Source organism: Argopecten irradians, chromosome 7 (genome assembly GCF_041381155.1).
Source record: "Argopecten irradians isolate NY chromosome 7, Ai_NY, whole genome shotgun sequence".
In the NCBI taxonomy this organism is placed as follows: Eukaryota; Metazoa; Mollusca; class Bivalvia; order Pectinida; family Pectinidae; genus Argopecten; species Argopecten irradians.
The window spans coordinates 44,390,281-44,410,772 of NC_091140.1; the positions used below are offsets into that span (position 1 = coordinate 44,390,281).

At 33.5% G+C, this 20,492-nt stretch overlaps 1 protein-coding gene across 4 annotated transcripts in view; it reads left to right on the plus strand.

Annotated features, from left to right (window-relative positions):
• Window positions 1–404: 404 nt before the first annotated feature.
• Window positions 405–20,492, plus strand: part of LOC138328577 (uncharacterized protein MCAP_0864-like) — a 39,968-nt gene continuing 19,880 nt past the window's right edge. Inside the window, exons 1-12 of one of the 4 annotated variants that reach the window (XM_069275452.1) lie at window positions 405–562; window positions 3,212–3,286; window positions 10,644–10,721; window positions 11,040–11,096; window positions 11,468–11,542; window positions 12,589–12,624; window positions 14,021–14,119; window positions 17,134–17,217; window positions 17,890–17,931; window positions 18,995–19,048; window positions 19,302–19,355; window positions 19,818–19,859. In XM_069275452.1, coding sequence (XP_069131553.1) covers window positions 3,234–3,286; window positions 10,644–10,721; window positions 11,040–11,096; window positions 11,468–11,542; window positions 12,589–12,624; window positions 14,021–14,119; window positions 17,134–17,217; window positions 17,890–17,931; window positions 18,995–19,048; window positions 19,302–19,355; window positions 19,818–19,859 — 674 coding nt within the window. In that variant the 5' untranslated portion in view covers window positions 405–562; window positions 3,212–3,233. The remainder of the gene's footprint in view (window positions 563–3,211; window positions 3,287–10,643; window positions 10,722–11,039; window positions 11,097–11,467; window positions 11,543–12,588; window positions 12,625–14,020; window positions 14,120–17,133; window positions 17,218–17,889; window positions 17,932–18,994; window positions 19,049–19,301; window positions 19,356–19,817; window positions 19,860–20,492) is intronic. The other 3 variants (XM_069275454.1, XM_069275453.1, XM_069275455.1) reach the window with 3 other exon arrangements.

The following is a 20,492-nucleotide window of genomic DNA, read 5'->3' on the forward strand; positions in this document are numbered from 1 at the left end:
GTAAATGAATATCACATTAAATACCATCTGGATAAGGGTATCCAATACCTTTCTAATCATTTGCTGATCAGTACTACTGTATATTTTAAGATGCAAAACATATGGTATTCAAGCGGCGATATTGAGAAATCAATGTTCACAGTGTGCCGTAGTGGGCACTAAGTGTTAATATACTACACACGTACATAGTCAAGATTGTAAACTGTTTTTGAAAATTCATTGAAAATTGTACACAAGTGTGACGTGGCGTGGTTTACACTAAGTGTACTAGGTTAAAGGTACATATGTGTACCGTTGTGAAAAGATACACACGTACATACACCGATGTATTTGAAAGGCTATTTAATATTTAAATGCAGACGACACAACTGCCGATTTAGCGGAATAGTATCCAAATATAGACCACGGTTATTCCAGGTAAAAGGGGAGGTCACCGTTTGTTTACCCCAAGTTGCTATGATCATACAGGGAAGTAGATTACAAAGGACGCACTGACTTGGACGTGGGGTTAATTAACAAAAATACAGTTGATGTGTGAACTCAAGATCGTTATTAAAGCAAGGTAAGTAAGTATTAACTTGTATTTGATCTTTATTAACCCGTTCGACAAAGATTAAATAGCTGTAACGAGCCTAATTTAAAACGGCCGTGCATTATATATGTAAATCGAAAGTACGTATTCATGTTGAGCGATCCGTTGTTAGTTTTGTTGATATATTTGCCAGCTTTCTGTTTATTTTAGACCAACCTTTTTACACATTAGTTCACTAACAAACTGTGTAACGAATTTTTCCTGTCGAAGACCCTTTCAATGAAGTAACTGCAAAATACATTAGGTATGGAAACCAAAACGACTCAAAACTGAAACAATTTTCACCTATTTGAAGATTCGAATTCGTTGTCATGGTCCATTTCTGGTAAATAATCCTAGATAAGTGTTGCCGATTTCGCTTTGCTTTGAAAGTGGTCAACAGGCTATTATTAAAACATTTTTTCCCCATCTCTTTTGAGTGCCATCATCACGAAGCGTTACATGACCGTCATCTTGTTGCTAATAACGTTAGGGGCAAAGAACAATAACAATATCGTTCAAACCAGATACGATTTCTCCTAACCTTATACGACTATATCTTGGATATCTTGTGATTTTAAACAATAGTAATACAAGATTTTTTTTGTCTGAGGCGGGATAATTCATGTTCGCGTGTCACCGTGATGATGCTATAATATGATACTGTACTATTTTGAAAAGTGGCTACTGATACAATATGTATGTAGTGTTAAAATATTGAAAAGGTGTATATAACATGTGTACAGAAAAAATACGTTTATAACGAACCAACACACAACGAATGCATGGTTGTAACGTAGTAATTGTCGTCTTCAATCAAGGTTTCTATGACATGTTACTTTTTATGAAGCGATTTCACTAGTCGTGTATGGACTACACATGTAACAGAACTAGTCTAGCACATGTCAGACTGGTCTGTCTAACAGAACTTCCTAGCTGTCATTCTCATGTAATGTGATCTTGTACTCACATGTAATGCCTGTCAATTTACATATGATATTAATTGCCTATTATTAATTATTTTACGTAGGCAATATTTTTCCAGTATAAATAAGGTTTGACCAGTGACACACACACTTCACTACGGCAACACACATACACCCAACATCTTTACATGGACGCATGGACATCAGTTTATGAACATGTATTTTAGTAGATGGAGAAATATTATTGTAATTCCCGTCGAGAGTTTTAGAGCTGAACAGTCGTTAGTGTAATATACTTAGGATGCATATCAAATTAAATAAATAACATGGAACGAAGTCAATCGCCTCAGTCATCATTTATCACTACATCATTTATCAACGAACAACAACTCAACAATCAACCATGCTGCTACGAAACATGCATTCATTATAATGCTTACAATAAGTGATGCAAGCAACACATGTCTTTTGCCTTTATTATTATTGCTTACTAAAGCGATCATTTTATGAAATGTTGTTGATGTGTTCTCAAGTTATCATCCGGAAACTTAAACTTGTGAAACAATCTATTTTTAGTTAGAGTGACCTCGTAGTTGACTTAGTTTACCTACCTCGTTAAATCCACTTAATGGATATCCAAATACCTAAATTCCAGTATAAGTACCTCTAAAGTACAGGCAGACCAAAGTTCTAGTGTAAAACCAGCCACTGTTAAAAGCATTATAGTCAGCACCAATGCCGAGTACGCCCAGACGAAACCTTACAACAGAAAATCAGGACAACGAGTGACCTCGTAGTTGACTTCCGAACAATTTTTATAATATCTGAGTTTCTCATTATATCTTGAAATATCAATGTAATTATGTATTTTTTAATTAAAGGTATAATTTAAATGTATTTACATTATATCATTTACACTGGTATAGGATTATACTGCACATTGTGCTTGGATTGTTTCCAGTAATACGGTACACAGGAATGGAGATTACCTGTTGGATGCATATATTCGAACAGTTGTTAGATATCACATTATACCATTTGTATGGGTATTGGATATGTATAGATGTGTAATTAGGTGTAACTTAAAATTATTATTGACCCCATGAATATAAATTTATTCAATACAGGCCAATTGCTGTTGTATATATTATTATCTGGATCCTAGCTCTGTTAGTTGTTAACATGTATGAAATAAAATGAACCAATTACGGATTTTGGACGTTTATGTGTTCTCAAGTTAATATTATGAAGTTTGAACAAAATCAGTTCTTATTAAATAATCATCAGGAAACCAAACAAAATGTTAAACATCTGTAGTTGACCTTTTGACCGCAAATTCTATCCCAATCTGTATTTATTTTTTCATATGCTACCATTGTGTGACATTTGATCAAAATCCCATCAATTCGTTATCAAGTTATCATCTGGAAATTAAATCCGGACAGATGGACGGACGGACAGACAAATACATGTAGTATAGTTCCCTCCGGTGTTACCGGTAGGGGACTAATACAGATGTTAAATATATGAATTGTTTCCCTTTTAAGTTCCCTCCGGTGTTACCGGTAGGGGACTAATACAGATGTTAAATATATGAATTGTTTCCCTTTTAAAGGAAAAGGGGAAAAATTACTTTTTGTCGATGATGAAGTTCGTTATCGTATTATACTTGCCATCAATGAGTTCACCCGGACAACGCTGTAATATTTTCCAGGTGCAGACACTTTAATTGAACAATGTCTTCGTCAGCTAAAACGAAAAAAGGGAATGCCAAAGCAGTAAATTCAGAGTAAGTATCTCAGTATATCATCAAGATATGTTGATGTTTATAATTAACTTACATTATATATAATAATAATAAAAATACTGTAAGAGATATCTTCATAATTACAATTGTTCTGAAATAGTTCTGAAATTAGAACGGTTTTTTAAGTGTTCCAGCAAAATTAATGTGGTGTAACTTACTTACTTTTGGAGAAAATCGTCTTTTTTTGTCCCTATTTCCCTGATGCAAATATTCACTTGGAAGGTCTTTATCACTACGGTGTTTTTTTCACGTTGAAAAAAAGCGTTCTTACGCCCTTCGCGGGTTAAGTTCATTTAACGAATTTAAAGTAAGCAAAAGAAGCGGAACAATATCAAGACACAATGCATTTTCAGCACTATAAATATCGACATAAGTCGGGCACAGAGTTCGATACCGTATAATAAGAATTTCCTGTGATAGTTTCGGTAGGAAAATTGTACGATGTCAGTAAATAAATGTTTATTTTCTTTCGTTTGATTCAATATCTAAATTTGATGACTTGATACCGAACATTCCAGTGACGTCACTTTTATTAGGAATGAATGAAACGGCAGTCAGTCCCGCCAAACAGTGACGTTACCGTCACCGGAATGACGTCGCTTACATATTTCCCACGGTAGTAAAAAGGAGTACGTATATACACACTCATTCGGTTTAGTGAATGCATCTTTTCTTGATCATCAAAGAAGCGTTTTGCTTTGAGCGAAATCGTGTAAATAACAGGCAATTTGCTTTCGTTTTGAATACCATCTTGTGTATGTATAATGAAAAAGTAAAATATGGGATTTGGATGTGGCGCAGTGGTAGAAGGCGCAGCTATGTTTGGCAACGCGAGTGGGTGCCGTAGATCGTGAGTTCGAGGACCGGAGGGCACGAGTAAATAAATTGTCATGCTTTGTTAAATTGTGTTTCTTTTATATTTTATAATGAAAAAGTTACAGGATAAACAGAATACACGGTCACTATCTTACAATACAAGTTTTATTTTGGTGTCGACAGGGAAAACAGAGATGACTCGGCAAAACTTCCTCATCTCATCTCATCGCAAAAACGATAGCAGCATCGATATTAATAATAGCAAAATAAAAATGTCCGACGTTGGAAATATTGCAAGTACATCCATTATTTACATAAACCAGTAATTAGAATAATCATTTATTTCATCTAGACTAAATAATTTGCAAATCCCATACACCGCCTGCAAGGAGACGTCCTTGACCTATCGCTACCCACGATGCTCTCGATCTTGGTCCTATATTATGTAACTTTTCATGGGATATTAAATCTAGATATATCTGTTTTCGACAGTTAAATTTCTATGACCATGTGTGAAATAAGCAGTCTCAACTGCTATTCCGAGACCGTAAAATGCAATCTTGGTCACCTCAGCCAAAACACAGAGGCACGCAAATTATGACAGAAACGTTTACTAGTGAATTGATATGTAAGTCATTTAAAAGTATTGGAGACCTTTTGATATGCACGTGTATATCATGACGTTTCAAGTGGCTGCCCGTATTATTTTTTGTGAAAAATGAATTTACATATATGTTATAAAATTCGGTTAGCTTTTTTATTGTCATTATTGTTATATACACTGTGTGTGATATTTAAACGAAAAACTATATTTTACCTAAAAAGCCAATTATATACATGTATATAATGTAAGTATCGGTTAGCTTGTTAACTTACATAATATATACTAATAATAATAAAAATACTGTTAGAGTTATCTTCATAATTCCAGCTGTTCCGAAATCAGAATTATTTTTTTTAGTGTTCCAGCAAAATTAATGTATTTTATTTTTTTTACTTTCTGAGAAAATCAACTTTTTATGTCCCTGTTCCCCCGATGCAAAAAAACACTTTGAAGGTCTTTATCACTACAGTGTTGATTCCGGTTGAAAACAAGCGTTCTGACGCCCTTCGAATTTGCGAATTCAAACTCAACAAAAGTAGCGGAACAATATCAATAAACCAGATATTTTCAGCACTTATATCGAGATTAATCAGGCATAGAACTCGATACCAGGTAATAAGAATTTCCTGTAACAGTTGCGATAGGAAAATATTGCGATGTGAGTAAATAAACGTTTAATTTCTTTATTCTGATTACCATTTCTAAATTTGACGATTTGATCCCGAACATTCCAATGACGTCACTTTTTAGTCCTCTATGAGCCCGGTTGATTCGACCTTGCAAGCTGGCGTTTTGAAGGAATAAGCATTCATTTGTAGTATTATGGTGGCAATTTGCACTCATACACAGCATAACATAGTTTAAAAACAATAGTATATAAGTTTATCTTGAAACATTTCATTATTTACTTTGACAAAAAGAAAAAGACAAAAAGAAAAAGAAACAGTAGGCCCATGCTACAATTTAAATCTTTCAGCGTTTGTGGATACAATGCTTCGTTTAGTAGATGAAATTCATGAAATATTGCACAAAAACATCATTAACATGCTTCTGAAACGTATAATTAATGATTTGAATTAAATATGTTTGACATTGTGTGTAAAAAATCTATTTTGGTCTTTCGCCGTCGAAAACCGATGAAACCGCGGTACTTGGTTGCGAGCAATTTCTCACTGCACATAACTTTGATATTCCATGGTAACGTTATAAAATAAAAACTGTCGTTTTCTCCGTATCAACGTAACACGAGCCTGTGCTTGCCTGTGCTTCGTCTCGGCGAAATCTAACTCATTCTTCTCAGGGGTGTCTTCACCGACGTTCGAGCATTTCGGAAAAAATCAATAAAATAACAAACAAAGATGATCGTATACCAGGTATATTAAAGAACAACAAAAAACTTTATGATCTGTGGCAAATGTGTTATTATCATTTTTTAAACTTTTCTTCATGTTGAAATAACAGTTACAAGCACATTACATTTACAAAAGTGTTTTTCCTATTAGGAAATACTAAATCATGCATCATCAAATATTTGCTATGAAAGGTAGGTGATTAAAATAACAGTGTTATCTGCTTCTTATAAAAAAATAACTGTCTATAAAAAAACAGAAATCTGGCATAGTGTTAACGTACAGATATTCTGATCTTTCGATTCTCACCACCGGCGGCAATTTTTTTTTAATATAACATGCAAACATGCCTATTCAAACTATTCACAAAATCTTGTGAGGGCTACATGTACATGTAGCTATTACTAAAAAAAATAATTATATAACTGAGGATTTACATCGGATACACGGTCAGTATCGTACAGTAGGCCAAGGACGTATCCTTGAATAGGCCTGTTTTATTTTGGTGTCGACACGGAAAGACGAGATGACTCCTGTCTCCTGGACATTAAAACAAATCATTTATTTCATCTAGGCACATAATAATTTGAAAATTCCATATACCGCCTGCAAGGAGACGCCCTAGGCCTATCGCTATACCACAATGCACTCAATCGTGGTCTAATACATATGTATTATGTAACATTTCATCGATAATTTGATCCAGATTTATCTGTCTTCGACAGTTATATTTAGAATTATAAATATGTGGAAGGAACGTTAACGTGTGTACAAGATAAAAACAACCCTTCTCAACTGCTATTCCGGGACCGTGAAATGTAATATTGGTCACCTCAGCCAAAGCACAGGGGCACGCAAATTATTCATCATGTAAAATAATTGCAAATTGCGAAAAATGATTTAAATATTATGTAAATATCGGTTAGCTTGTAATAATAATAATAATAATAATACTGGACGCAGGCATAATGCCTATATATCCAGATCGCTAATCATATTATACATCCCGACTATTAATAAGTTCAGTATTATCTATCTCATGATTAAAGTAGCATTCGGGCTGCCCCCAATGCTTATCCAAGCGAGATTCAAATGCTTTTATTGATGGTGACGTAACCACTGTTTCGGGAAGAGAGTTCCAGTGATTGATGATCCGCTCCTTGGATGAATACTTTCTCAAATTTAGAAGACCTCGTTGTTTTAACAATGTCAAAGAGTGGCCCCTTGTTCTTTTGTTGTAATTTGGAATTTAAAATCCCTCTACGACGACTCGATCATATCCTCCATGTATCAAGTTATATACTTGGATCATGTCTCCTCTAAGCCTTCTGTGTTTTAGGTAACTTTAGGATCCTCAGTCTGTTTTCATAGGTTAAATCTTTCATTCCCGGTATTTGTTTTGTTGCTCTTCTTTGTACATTTTCTATCTCATTTATTTGTGTTTGTAAATACGGGTTCCATATGCAGGCGCCATATTCCAAATGTGGTCTGACAAGTGCTTTATAAAATAGACAGAATGTTTGATTATCTAAATAATTATAGGTTCTTCGGATAGTTCCCATTATTCTATTTGCTTTATTGACGCCATCATGAATATGGCTGTTGTCTGTTGTTACCCCAAGATCCTTTTCTTTCGAGACCTCCTCTTATGTTACCTGTATTCTTCCTTCCAAAGTGTCTTTATATAAATGTAGGGCCGTTTTATTTGGGTTCTTCCCTAGATATAGCACCTTACATTTATCAGGATGAAATTTTAAAAGCCATCGATCAGACCATTTTTGGAGTTGATTAAAATCATCCTGTAAAATTGTTTTTTGCGTTATATCTAAAAATCTGCAAACAAGTAAGTGGCTGATTTAATAGTTTCGGGAAGGTCATTAAGATAGATTACAAACAGAATCGGTCATAAAACACTTCCCTGGGGGATACCACTTGTCACCTCCATCCATTTTGACAGTTCTCCGTTTACCGATACTTGCTGTTTCCGGTTAGTTAAAAAACTTTCTACCCATTTGATGATTTCAGGTGATAATCCGTATGATTTTAATTTGCCGATGAGCCGTAGGTGTGGGACTGTGTCAAAGGCTTTCAGGAAGTCTAGATATATGGTTTGGATTGATCCTCCTTGATCGCTAACTTCTGTCCACTTATCAATTACTTTAAGTAACTGTAAAATAGTTGATCTTCCCTTGATGAATCCAAAAATTTTTGGGGTTCGTCTTGACATCTTTAGCGATATCCTTTTCTTAACACTTTTTTAATTTCCTTACTAATGTTTTAACTTTGTTTCTTGCTTTCACGTATTCGTTATATTTCCGAACTTCCCTGGTTTCAAGATATCTTTGCCAGCTCCTATGTTTCCGTTTTATAGCCTGTGCAGTTTGAATGTCGAGAGGATTTTGTCTTTTCTTCGTTTCTTGAATGTTCTTCGGTATATTCATATCAATAGTGGATTTTACAATCTTTTGAAATAATTCGTGTTTTGATTTAGTGTCCGGTGCGCGCTGTAATATTTCCTTCCAATCTATCGATAGATCTGTCCTTTTCTGTTTGTAATCGCCCTTGTTGTAGTTATACTTAACTGGTTTGCTAATGTAATAAGTTTTTGTACAGTTCATTTCAAAAATCATAGTACCATGGTCTCTCTTTCCTATTCCGCTTTTTATTGCAATGTTACTAATCATATCTTGTTCGTTTGTAAATATTAGGTCTAAAATACTGGGTTCATTATTTGCTCTGATTCTCGTTGGATTCCTTATACATAATTTTGTATGTTGAAATAAAAACGCATCTTTGATTGATTCAATGAATTGGTATTTCAAATGTTTTGCTTTTCTAGATGGGGTCAACTGATCCCAATTGATATATTTCAAATTAAAGTCTCCCATTATTAGCAAATGTGATGTTTTCATCTCTACTATATTGGTAAGTAGCACGCACAAATCTCTGTTGTTCTCATCCTCGCTGTTTGGACTCCTGTACACAGTGTACAGGCACCCAATAGTTAATATGTTTCCATTATCAAGATTTATTTTTACCCATAATTGTTCATTAAATGTTTTGTTGATTGATATTTCCGTGGCTCCTAGTTTGTGTGCCGTGTATATGATAATTCTTCTCGATCCATTTGTTTGCTCCATCTCTCCGGGAAAAGCTTCAAATCCATCAATATTCAACTCAGACTTGTTTATTTGGTATCTGGAATTTTTAGGAAAAGCCTCGACAACTCCAATGATGTCTAACTTTTCATGATTTATTAAAGATTTAAGTTCCTCGATTTTGTTGGTGAGAGTATCTGCATTTGTAAACATACATCGGATTTTTTCGACATGCATTATTCTTTTCTTACTGCCAGGCGGACTATTTTCCTGTTCCACTGCGGTCCCCGTACCCGATGCATGAATTCCCCCGATTCTTTCTTTTCCCTTTCCTTCGCCTCATTTCTAAGAGCGGTTTCCGCTTCCCTTTCTTGTTTTGTGAGGTCGTTGCTGATACGAATGTCTTTGTATTTATCGCTGTTTTCCAATTCAGATATATGTCTGAAGAGTGATTTCTTTCTCTCGGAGGATACAAAAGAAACCAATTAATTAATACGTTAAAATGTTCAATATGTACACTTTCTAAGTGATTGTTAGATCGGTTTTAATCTTTTCGAAATTATCTTATTTTTGATATTGATTTATTTGATATTTTGTATTAATGCTTTACTAATGGAACTTATCAATTACATGCACGAGCTGTGTCATCCCTTGAGCCGCAGTTGGCTATGTTGTACATATGTCCCGACCCGACACATAACCACATGCCCTTTACTCTCATTCGCAAGTTCGAATCCCATGTTGGACAGTTAGTAGATACTGACCGCTGGTTTTTCCCTGGATACATCATAAAGTCTCCACTATCTTACTCTATGACGTCCTTAAACGCTCATGACTGTTAAAAGGACGCTAACCAATCAAAACGTGGCATTGAAGTGTGAATTTTTCGTATTGTCGGATTTTGTTTACTTAGTCAAAAAATTGCTTTGATATTAGTTTTTGGCCGTAGTCAATATCCGGTGAGCATTATAGTTTTTAAGTTTATATTCGTTACGTTTTGTTGCATTTTTTTCTGTTCTATTTAATATGTGGTGTAATTTGGTTTTCGCTTTTTTCATTTGTGTTCACCGTTTCCACTGTGTTTCCTACCTGAAATAAAATACAAACATACAGACCGGCTCAATTAGTTATGTACTGTCACATTAAGATGTCGGGAAAAGGGAAGTCACTTCTGTATAATACATAAGTTAACCTCAAAGATTCCGTATTTAATATTTGGTAATGCATTCAAAGCATCTGCTATATTGTTGTATAATATCCTAACTGCATATCTAGTGATCTGTTATTCACTACTAAAGTCAAAAACATGTCAACCCCATCATTAAAAGCATTTTTTATCTTCGGTGTTAACATGAATCGAGACTTGCTGAATAAACCTCATTTGGAATGTACTACTTCCACAGTAAAAACCTATTATTTTCTTAAAATTATATTATGCTATTAATTACTTGTTAAACTTAATTCAAAAACAGAATGCCGAAAAAGAAAAATCCATCAGCTGGCAAATCTGCAGCTCAAAACAAAAAAACAAAAGACACCACATCGACGGAGTAAGTATTGTGATTCATTTAGCATGCATACAAGCAAAGCAAAGTGATTAGGGAAACCTCAAATACACAGTATCATAGCGTTTCATTTATTTCAATTATCAGCTATCTAAAACCATATTTGTAAATACTGTCTCTTTTTCAATTTAATTAATAGGCAATACTAGAACATAAGAACATTATGTTGGGATCATTGAAAATCAGGCATTACATGTATATCATGTATATATAAGCCTTCTCTCTTTAGTTTAATATAGAAAATCCTTAGATAAAATGATGATTCAGTTTTTGTATGACTTTGTATTTTCATATTTATTTTAGGAGCAGTGAACCATCGAATGAGTTTATGGCGGAGTTAGAATCGGAACATCTTAAAATGTAATATGAAACAACATACACTATAGTAAAACTGTTCTCTATTATTAATGGACTTCAATATAGTTTGCATTCAAGTCGTATGCTGCTTACTTCAATCATACACTACTTAAAATTTACGAAGAAAGTATGTTGAACATATAAAAACAGGCATTGTGATAAGAAATGCTAACAGGCCAAATCGCACTAGGACACATTAATCTGATAAAACAATTAAGATAGATCTTTAAACGTCATTAAGTAACTAATGATTCATTGCATTGTGTATAGTTTCAAGTTGTTCAAGTTCAAAAGAAATACAAAATGAGAAACATTGAAGGACAGGACAAATCTTTGTATTTCTATTAAAAAATGCTATATTTTTTCTTTTGTAGAGCTAGAGCGGAAAATGACGAGTTAAGAACAAAAATAGGAAAACTTGAGTCAGAACTTAAGAAAGCAAAAACTGGGTAAGTATTTCAAAGTTATTGCATTTCTATGACATCTTGTCCTGGGGAACGTAGTTCATAACAGTATATCTATCTATGCTCTCAATGATATTGCACCAATGCATACACAATACCATTAACCTTTGAACTGTATAGTGTATCGTTCATTTAAGCATTGAACGTCTCTGAGTTGGCATTCATAACCAAAATGAATGCCAACTGGACAGAGGCAAATTCCATGAATCGCGCTAGCGTTTTATGTTGGATTTGTCTCTGTCCTGTTGGCATTCATTTTGGCTATGAATGCCAACCGAAAGACGGGATAACCATGTCAAGGGATAATGCGGAATCTGACATACCCTAGGGGTTGTCGGTGAAATCTCTCATGGCTAAAATCGGTGAAAATAAGTAAACTGTGAGATAATCAAATCTAGAGAAGACATGCATTGACAAAACAGAGTACAAATCGTTTCTCTTTTATAAACTTATTATCCAGATATAAACACAATATGATAACATTTTTTATGCATTTTTTGCTTTCTTTAGCCTACGTCCATGGTCCGTTCGTCCTTCCGTCTTTCAATTCGTCTCTTTAATAACAATTCTGGTTGCCATTATTCCCCCCAAAGTATAAAGGAGATATGTTTCAAATGAATTGGGTATATTGCATTGACCTATCCGTCAACAAGATGGCCGACAAGCCACCCTCTTGGATTTGGATATTGTATAGTTATTAAAGTTCGCGGGTGTAAAAAGTCACGAGTTACTGTTTTGAAATTATTCGCGGGGTTTATTTTCGTTAATTATCTTTCTACCCTTTTAAAGTCCCATTCTTATAACAGGCTTTAATGCGTGAAACCGTGATTTTGATAAATTTCGCAATTTTGGCAATTTAGCGAAATTAAATCTCGCGAATATTAACACATATGCAGTAGTTTAGGTAGCTTTATCTTAGTCTATATATTATCAGTCGCATTGCGTACATTTTTTATGTACGCAATGCGTACAGACAGGAGAACAGACATGACTGATAAGCAGTCATTTTGGACTTTTTGTGCTTTTTGTAGAGATAAACTACAGCATGAGGGTTTGACGAAAGAGAGGTATTTATCCCTAATGTCAAAGTAATACATTAAAGTACATAAGAGTAAATGCGATCAATACTGATGTACGTTTTGACACACAATCTCTGTGACGGATCGCCAACTGTCAATCAACCGCACGTGACTTTGCATTTTGTATTGTGTATGCTACGATGTTTGCTCCGACATTGAAAAGGTACACGTGCGTTTGCGAGTACGAGGCGTGGCTATATTACATCTGGCGATCGGTCAATCGGTTTGTTGATTTATGTCAAGGCGGTAGTGTACGTACAAGACAGGTGATGCAGAGTTCAGAGTACCAATCTCAGCTGTCAATAATACCAATCTTTAGTCTTTGTCGTTTTGTTCTAATATTATCTCCAAGTAGTAAATCTTAACAAAACTATTTAGCCGTGTATAACCGATCTATGTACTTAGGGGTAAATACATGTTAGTGCGATGTATACTTCAGACCAAAGATGTTGAAAAACAAGATTTGTAGCAAGGTTTTAATATGGGACATATGTCAAAATATAACCTCTATTTCTTTTTTTTTTGTATTTTTTATTTTAGAAGATATTTAACGTGGTTACAAAGAGCATAGACATATGTCATTCATTTTCATTTTTTTAATCTAAATCGCCATATATATACATATACTTTTAAGTTCGCTAATAGTGTAAACCAAGTTATTTAGCCTTCCATTTCTAGTTTTGTATACACTAGTTGTAAGACATTACCGATTTTGCGACCATTTTGAAAAAGGTACATTTCTTACACTTTTTAGAGAGGTGAAATTTCACCTTTTTTTTTACTTAACTCGTGTTGAGACAACATTTTTAGCTATAGGTATGAAGTTATTTTTTGCTGTAAGTCTTTTTTTTTTGTTTCACTGAGATGAAAATGATAATCATTTATTATCTATTTTGTGATATTATTAATTTCATAAAGAAAACATTGTGTTTTTTCAATTGCAAGTATTCATACAACTTGTATGCAAACATGTCCTTAGTGTGTCGTGTGTATGCTTAAAACACTGAAATCCCGGTAAAATCATAATTTAAATTACATTATTTTTATATTGTACGTCAAATAGATACATTTGACTGCAAGAAAACAATAACTTGCAAGACCGTCCTTTTTTTCTATATACTAGGCTTATTTCGAGATTTTAGGGTATTTGGGTCGTGCTTAGGTTTACATTGTAACATGCTATAAGGTAATGGCTTGAACATTTGCAATGATGAAAATATGAGTTACAAAATATCAGGAATTCATTTTCAGTCTATGTCTTTCGTATAGCTCTTCTCTATAACATTTACGCCTATGACAAAGCACAAGTTAAAACAATATATATCTTCCAGACGACACAGAAAGAATGAAAACGTTTCCATAGTATGTATGTGACTGTTTGCAGGGTTGATTATGAAACGAAAGTCGAAACATTTACGAGACGAATCCAGGAATTAAACACGGAATTGGAAAAGGAAAAGCGTGTAAATTCAAAGCTCAAAAAGTATGTTTCATTAACTTAATGATTTGTAACATGTTGTCTAAATTGAAAATACTTTAGCTTGCTGTCTTCAAAATGAAGAAATATCTTGTACAGTACAAACAGTTTTGAATAGTCGTTATTAAGACAAGAATGTACAATATTTTTTATCTTTTAGTATTTGAATTTCTTCTGTCGAATGGACTCTATAAGATGGTATCACTGGTCAAACATTTTATAATGAGTGCATATTTTGGTGAAATTACCGCTATTGAGATATGCATGTACGCATGTTAACATTGCGACTCCACAACAGGTCCTGTTGACACGAATACGGTACAACACTCTGTTCGCCATCTTTAGTTATAAAGTGGTGGCGAAAACAAGATGATTTAAAGATGCTCCACCGCTGACAAATGGTATTTTTTCACTATTAAAAACAGGAACAGACGATTAAATATTTTTCTTCCGTTACAAAAGTTAACTTACTTTACACCATTACCACCATTGAAAAGTTTGAGCTTCTAATTTTACTTCAAGTTAAAGATATGAAAAATAATTAATTGCATCCCGAAAAAAATTCCGTGTCACTATATCCTATATGGAAGGAAGTACTGACTGCGCATGCATCAAAGGCGAAATAAAGCATTTTATATGATTTTTTTTGTGTCAATTGACATATATATACAATGATCAAACACCATTATTGTTCAACTAATGAATATCATTTATGCTTTGTCGGCGGTGGAGCATCTTTAAGGATACTTGCAATAGGCGGTCTTTACACTCGGCCAACCGACCATGGTTATCACACTTGTGGTGATTGTTGTCGTAATCTTGGTCTTGCGATATACACATGTAGTAGGTAGATAAGTGTTTCACATCTACGACTAGGGGAGCATTGAAATTTAATGCTATCAACAATAGTGAAACGATATGTATAGTATGACATACAAAGTGTATCATAACTTATTTTCAATGTAATAACCGTAGTTTTTACTATTCATTATTTATGAAATATCTTCGTTAATGTTGGTATCATAATCAATTGATTAACGAAAATATATATTCACACCATTCGATCAAATATACCTGCAGATGTGTCGACCGATTTTATTTTTTTTCTGAACAGCATCCTAGATAGCCGCCACAGCCTTTTATTGTTCAAAATTGGACTGGTTATAGATATTTAACTACTGGTCCGATTTGCCTGGAATCGGTTTCAATATGTAGTTTAAATCAGATTATAATTTTTTTTAAAGTGAAAAATACCATAATTATAAAAAAATAAATGAAATAAAAAAGAATTCCGACTGCTTCAAATGTTCTTTCTTGTTCTTTGCAGGGATCCATTTTAGGTCTTTTTTTTTAATTTTTGCTGTATTTTTTGTATTAAAACGTTTTTGTGACCGCCTCAAACAGCTTCTTGACGAACTCCAGGATATCTGGGCTGGATATCCTGGAGTTCCTAAGGGAGCTGTGTAAGGTCCATTTTTATATGTTTTTTATTTTTATATTAAAGATATAAATGATGTTGTTTGCATTGATATAACATTATTACATATAATAAATTATACATAAAACGATTTATCCTGAAATGGTCCTGACTACAGCTACCATTTGAAAAAAAAAAATACAAAAAAAATTCAAAACTCCACTAAACTGAAAATTGCCTTAAATGATCTTGAGATTTGTTTTTAAAATTTTGAGACAATCTTTTTCAAATTTTCTAAAACCAGTAGGAGTTATGTCCCTCTATTCACTGTTCGGCAGGGATCCGTGTTAAGTTCATTGTTATGGTATTTTTAAGTTATAATTCATATTGTTACGAAGGATATAAAACTATTTTGAGGTCTTTTTTGGGACCTGTAGATGTGCAAATTTTACTGACCAGGAACAAGATGACCGCTACGGCATGCAATATTGGTCAAAAAGGAACATGGTTGAGAACATAAAATCTAATACAACTATATTCATTGCTGTGCCTAAGACATTAACTTTAAATGCTGTGACTTTTCAAAAAAGAATTTTCTTCCGCAAAATAAAATGTATTTACCGGTAAAACAATGTCACGTCATCATTCAGGGGAGGTCACTCTTGTCAAATTAGGCTCTGTGGAGATTGGTAGAACTGTATGTCACGGCACTCGTCACAATTAGGTCTTGTTTTATTTTGTTTTGTTTTATTTTGATAGTGTGGCAGATCGCATGAACAATACGACAATTTTTTGTCCACACTGTTGAAATTCTTAACTTGCCTCATATTTACTACTTTAGGTAATTTGTATTCTAAAGTGCTTATTTCCAGCCGGTGTTATCTGGAACACAGCCTTTAAGATCGCTCTTTTGACCAATAATTGATATGAATAGAATATCGCAATCAAAGTTTAAAGAGACATTGTTTGATAATTTAAAATGTATGAACTATTATTATTATATATTCTAATGACATTTGGAATTAATTTGTTCAAAATGCATATTTTACTATATGTATGCGGTGTAATCTGCTTTTGAGCTCTGTCACTCCGTACATTTCATAATGAACTATTCCAATCCTACATCGGCTGTCGTCTGGCTCGCAATTATGAAATTAAGGATTAGGAATAAAATTATAAAAAATAAGCATATCTTTACTGAAATCATCACATTTTTCTGTCGCAACTGATTGCTAACATGTGGTATATTCGCAAAATGAACTAAACCCTGCGAAGGGTATCAGTACGCATCGTAGTAATAAAGACCTTTCGGACAAGTGAATATTTTCATTGGAAAAACAGGGACACAAAAATTTATTGTCTAACAAAGTAAGAAAGCTTCAATGTTTTCATTTGACCAGAATGCTTAAAATCATTCTTATATCAAAACACTCATAATTTTGAAGATATTTTTGAATATCATTGTGTTATGAAAAGTAGAAATTACTGCAGAGAGAGATAAAAAAAGTAAATATTGAGAATTGCTTTGTAGCTACTCAGTACATATAAAATGTTATGGTATATATTAAAATCAATTCAGTTGTTGATTTTTTTTATATTTCAGCAACACTAAAACTGATGATAAACCAGAACTAGTAAACAACCTCGGAATTCATCAACTAGAACTAAAGAACGTAAAGGAGCAAAGGTAAACTGATATAAGATGCCATAGTTATGGGACACACTATGTTTTTTCCGTTTCTAAGCTTTCACTATATCACTATGTATACATGCAAACTAGTTATCGGTATCTGTATCACGATCATCAAATATCATGGGAAACTCGCTTAATATCAAGTAATATCAAAGTTTTTACTTAATTTGAAATAGTATGTGGTTTCATATGTAGCAAATTCCGTCAGTGTAGCACTTGTTTATTTCATATCAATGACCAATTCTAATCACAGAAGAAAACCCAGAAACTCTCGTCACATTATAATTGTATCTTCTCAACAAGCGATCAAGCAGTGGGTAATCCAGCAATGCATCGTATTGTTGATCTTGTCCTAGCTCATGCCGACACACTTCATATCAAGATGAAAACATGATAAGTGTATTGTGGGTAGTAGTGGACATGCAATAATAAATAATGTTGCAATTTAAGAGCAACTGTTTCGGTAATATATAACATAACGAGCAATGATACTTATGTCGGAATAATATGAAACTATTTAAACAAGATAATTCAAAATCTGGTTATTCGTGGTTGAAATGATTTTAATCGCAGGGTTTTTGTCTTGGCTTCTGCTATGCATCTAATATTGTATGATATACGAAATTATTTAAAAATATGTCACATTACAATCAATTGCTTTTCCAGAGACAACTTTCAAAAACAACTTAATGACATGACGAAAGAAAGGTATTTTCAACACAATAGTAAAAAGATGATTACTGACGTAATTTTAATAGAATTATTTTGTAATTACTTTGCTAATCTAATCAATATCAGACTTGTCATTCAGTTCCAATATGATACTCTACGATACTCTCCAATACAAGATATGAAAACTCTCTGTTTGGTGTCACCTCATCATGACCTCTGACCTAGAATTGGATCATAGCGTGATATACATGTACTTATAGAAGTTTACTCTTCCGGGAGATTCGAACACACCGAAAAATCATATCGGTGACACGCTGATTGGCTTACCATAGGGGTCATGTTGAGATGACCCCGAACGGGGACGTGTTAGATCTTGTATTGGAGCGTATCGGATCGCATAGTAGTGGAACAAAAATACAAGTCTAATTGTAATTAGAATGCCGGTTTGCTGTTTCATGCCAATGAGGTAGAGACTATAACATTTACAGTGGATGTAGAGTTCAACATCCAATCATCAGCTGTCAATAAAATCACGAATTTCCTTATTTTACTTTGTATTGTCTGTTATGTACTCTGAATACTTTCGTCTAACGTAAAGTGCAGACATTTATGCCTAAATGAAATGCAATTAATCTGTAAAGCACTTTATCTACAGGCAGTATTTTATCATGTTAATAGGTTCCACTTATTGATGAAATCAATCTTGTTGTGGACTATTAAAGTTGCCAACTTGGTCCGATATGTTTTTAATTGATAACGAAAGACTTTGGGATACAATTTTCTTATCTTTAGGCGTGCTTATATAAATTTTGTTTGTGATATTTAACATAATCTTTACATGTACTAGTGATATATCATTTTTGTAGGGATACGAATAAATGACTGAAAGTAATATTAAGATAATCTAACTTGGAGAAAATAAAATAGCTTAATACAGCATCTAAATTTGTGATAGACAAGACTCTCAAAAATGCTAATTAAAATCTTCTTAGACTAAATTCATATGAAAATAACAAATAAAAGATCATTTATATGTTTGAACAAATTCAAAATCTAACATGTCGTAATTTTTTTTATATAATATGTTTATCTGTGGTAGGGACAAACTTCAGACGGACGTAGAACTATTACAGTCAACTCAAAACACTCAGAGGTATGTTGTATGTGGCTCGATTAAGGTTGCTGTTCTATCTGTTTTGAATTATCACTCCTTGACATAGCACTTTTGATAACTAAAACTACTGACATTCCCAGTTTAGCAAGACAAAAGTAAATTGAAGAAGTAATCTGAAAACAATAATGCAAATCTGATGTTGAAAAGTTTAATATAAGGATGATTATATCATTTAGCTTGATATATTTAGGTTGAATCTTTCAGGCATTTATTTTTGTTTAAATAATTCCAGAAAAACGAGGGATTCTGACCAGGAGTCAAAAATAGAAAACCTAAGCAAAGAGAAGTAAGTTTTTGAATCTTGCGTTTTGATTTTAAGTAGCGAAATATGCAGCAGACCTACCAGTGTAACACTTGTTAATTTAATATTAATGAATGATTCTAAACACAGAAAAACAGAATAGATGTAAACAAGCATGTAGACGAACACGTTGTGTTAGTGTTATTTGAACTGAAGAAGGCCCTATAGTGGCTGAATATATATTCCATAGAAATTATTTTGATTTTACTTTGAATTTATTTTGGCCTTTTATTTCGGATTATTTTTATACTCACTTTATACCATTTTTACCTCATTATGAAAAAAACTCCGGCCACATTATAATTGTATCTTCTCAACAAGATCTAGCACTGGGTAATACCGTATTGTTGATCTTTTCACATTTCATATTCATATAATGGTTAAAACGTAATAAGTCTATTGTTGTCAATACAAAATATGTCACATTACAATAAACTACTTTTGCAGGGACAAGTTGCAAAAACTACTTGATGACATGACGAAAGAAAGGTATTTTCAACACAATAGTAAAAAAGATGATTACTGACGTAATTTTAATATAATTATTTTGTAATTAGTTTGCTAATCTAATCAATATTAGACTTGTCATTCAGTTGCAATATGATACTATACGATAATCTCCAATACAAGATCTGAAAACTCCGTTCGGTGTCAGCTCAGCATGACCCCTGGCCTATAATCAGATCATGGCGGGATATACATGTACTTATAGAAGTTCACTCTTCCGGTAGATTCGAACACACCGAAAAATCATATCGGTGACACGCTGATTGGCTTACCATAGGGGTCATGTTGAGATGACCCCGAAAGGGGACGTGTTAGATCTTGTATTGGAACCTATCGGATCGCATAGTAGTGGAGCAAAATTACAAGTCTAATTGTAATTAGAATGCCGGTTTGCTGTTTCATGCCAATGAGGTAGATACTATAACATTTACAGTGGATGTAGAGTTCAACATCCAATCATCAGCTGTCAATAAAATCACGAATTTCCTTATTTTACTTTGTATTGTCTGTTATGTACTCTGAATACTTTCGTCTAACGTAAAGTGCAGACATTTACGCCTAAATAAAATGCAATTAATCTGTAAAGCACTTTATCTACAGGCAGTATTTTATCAT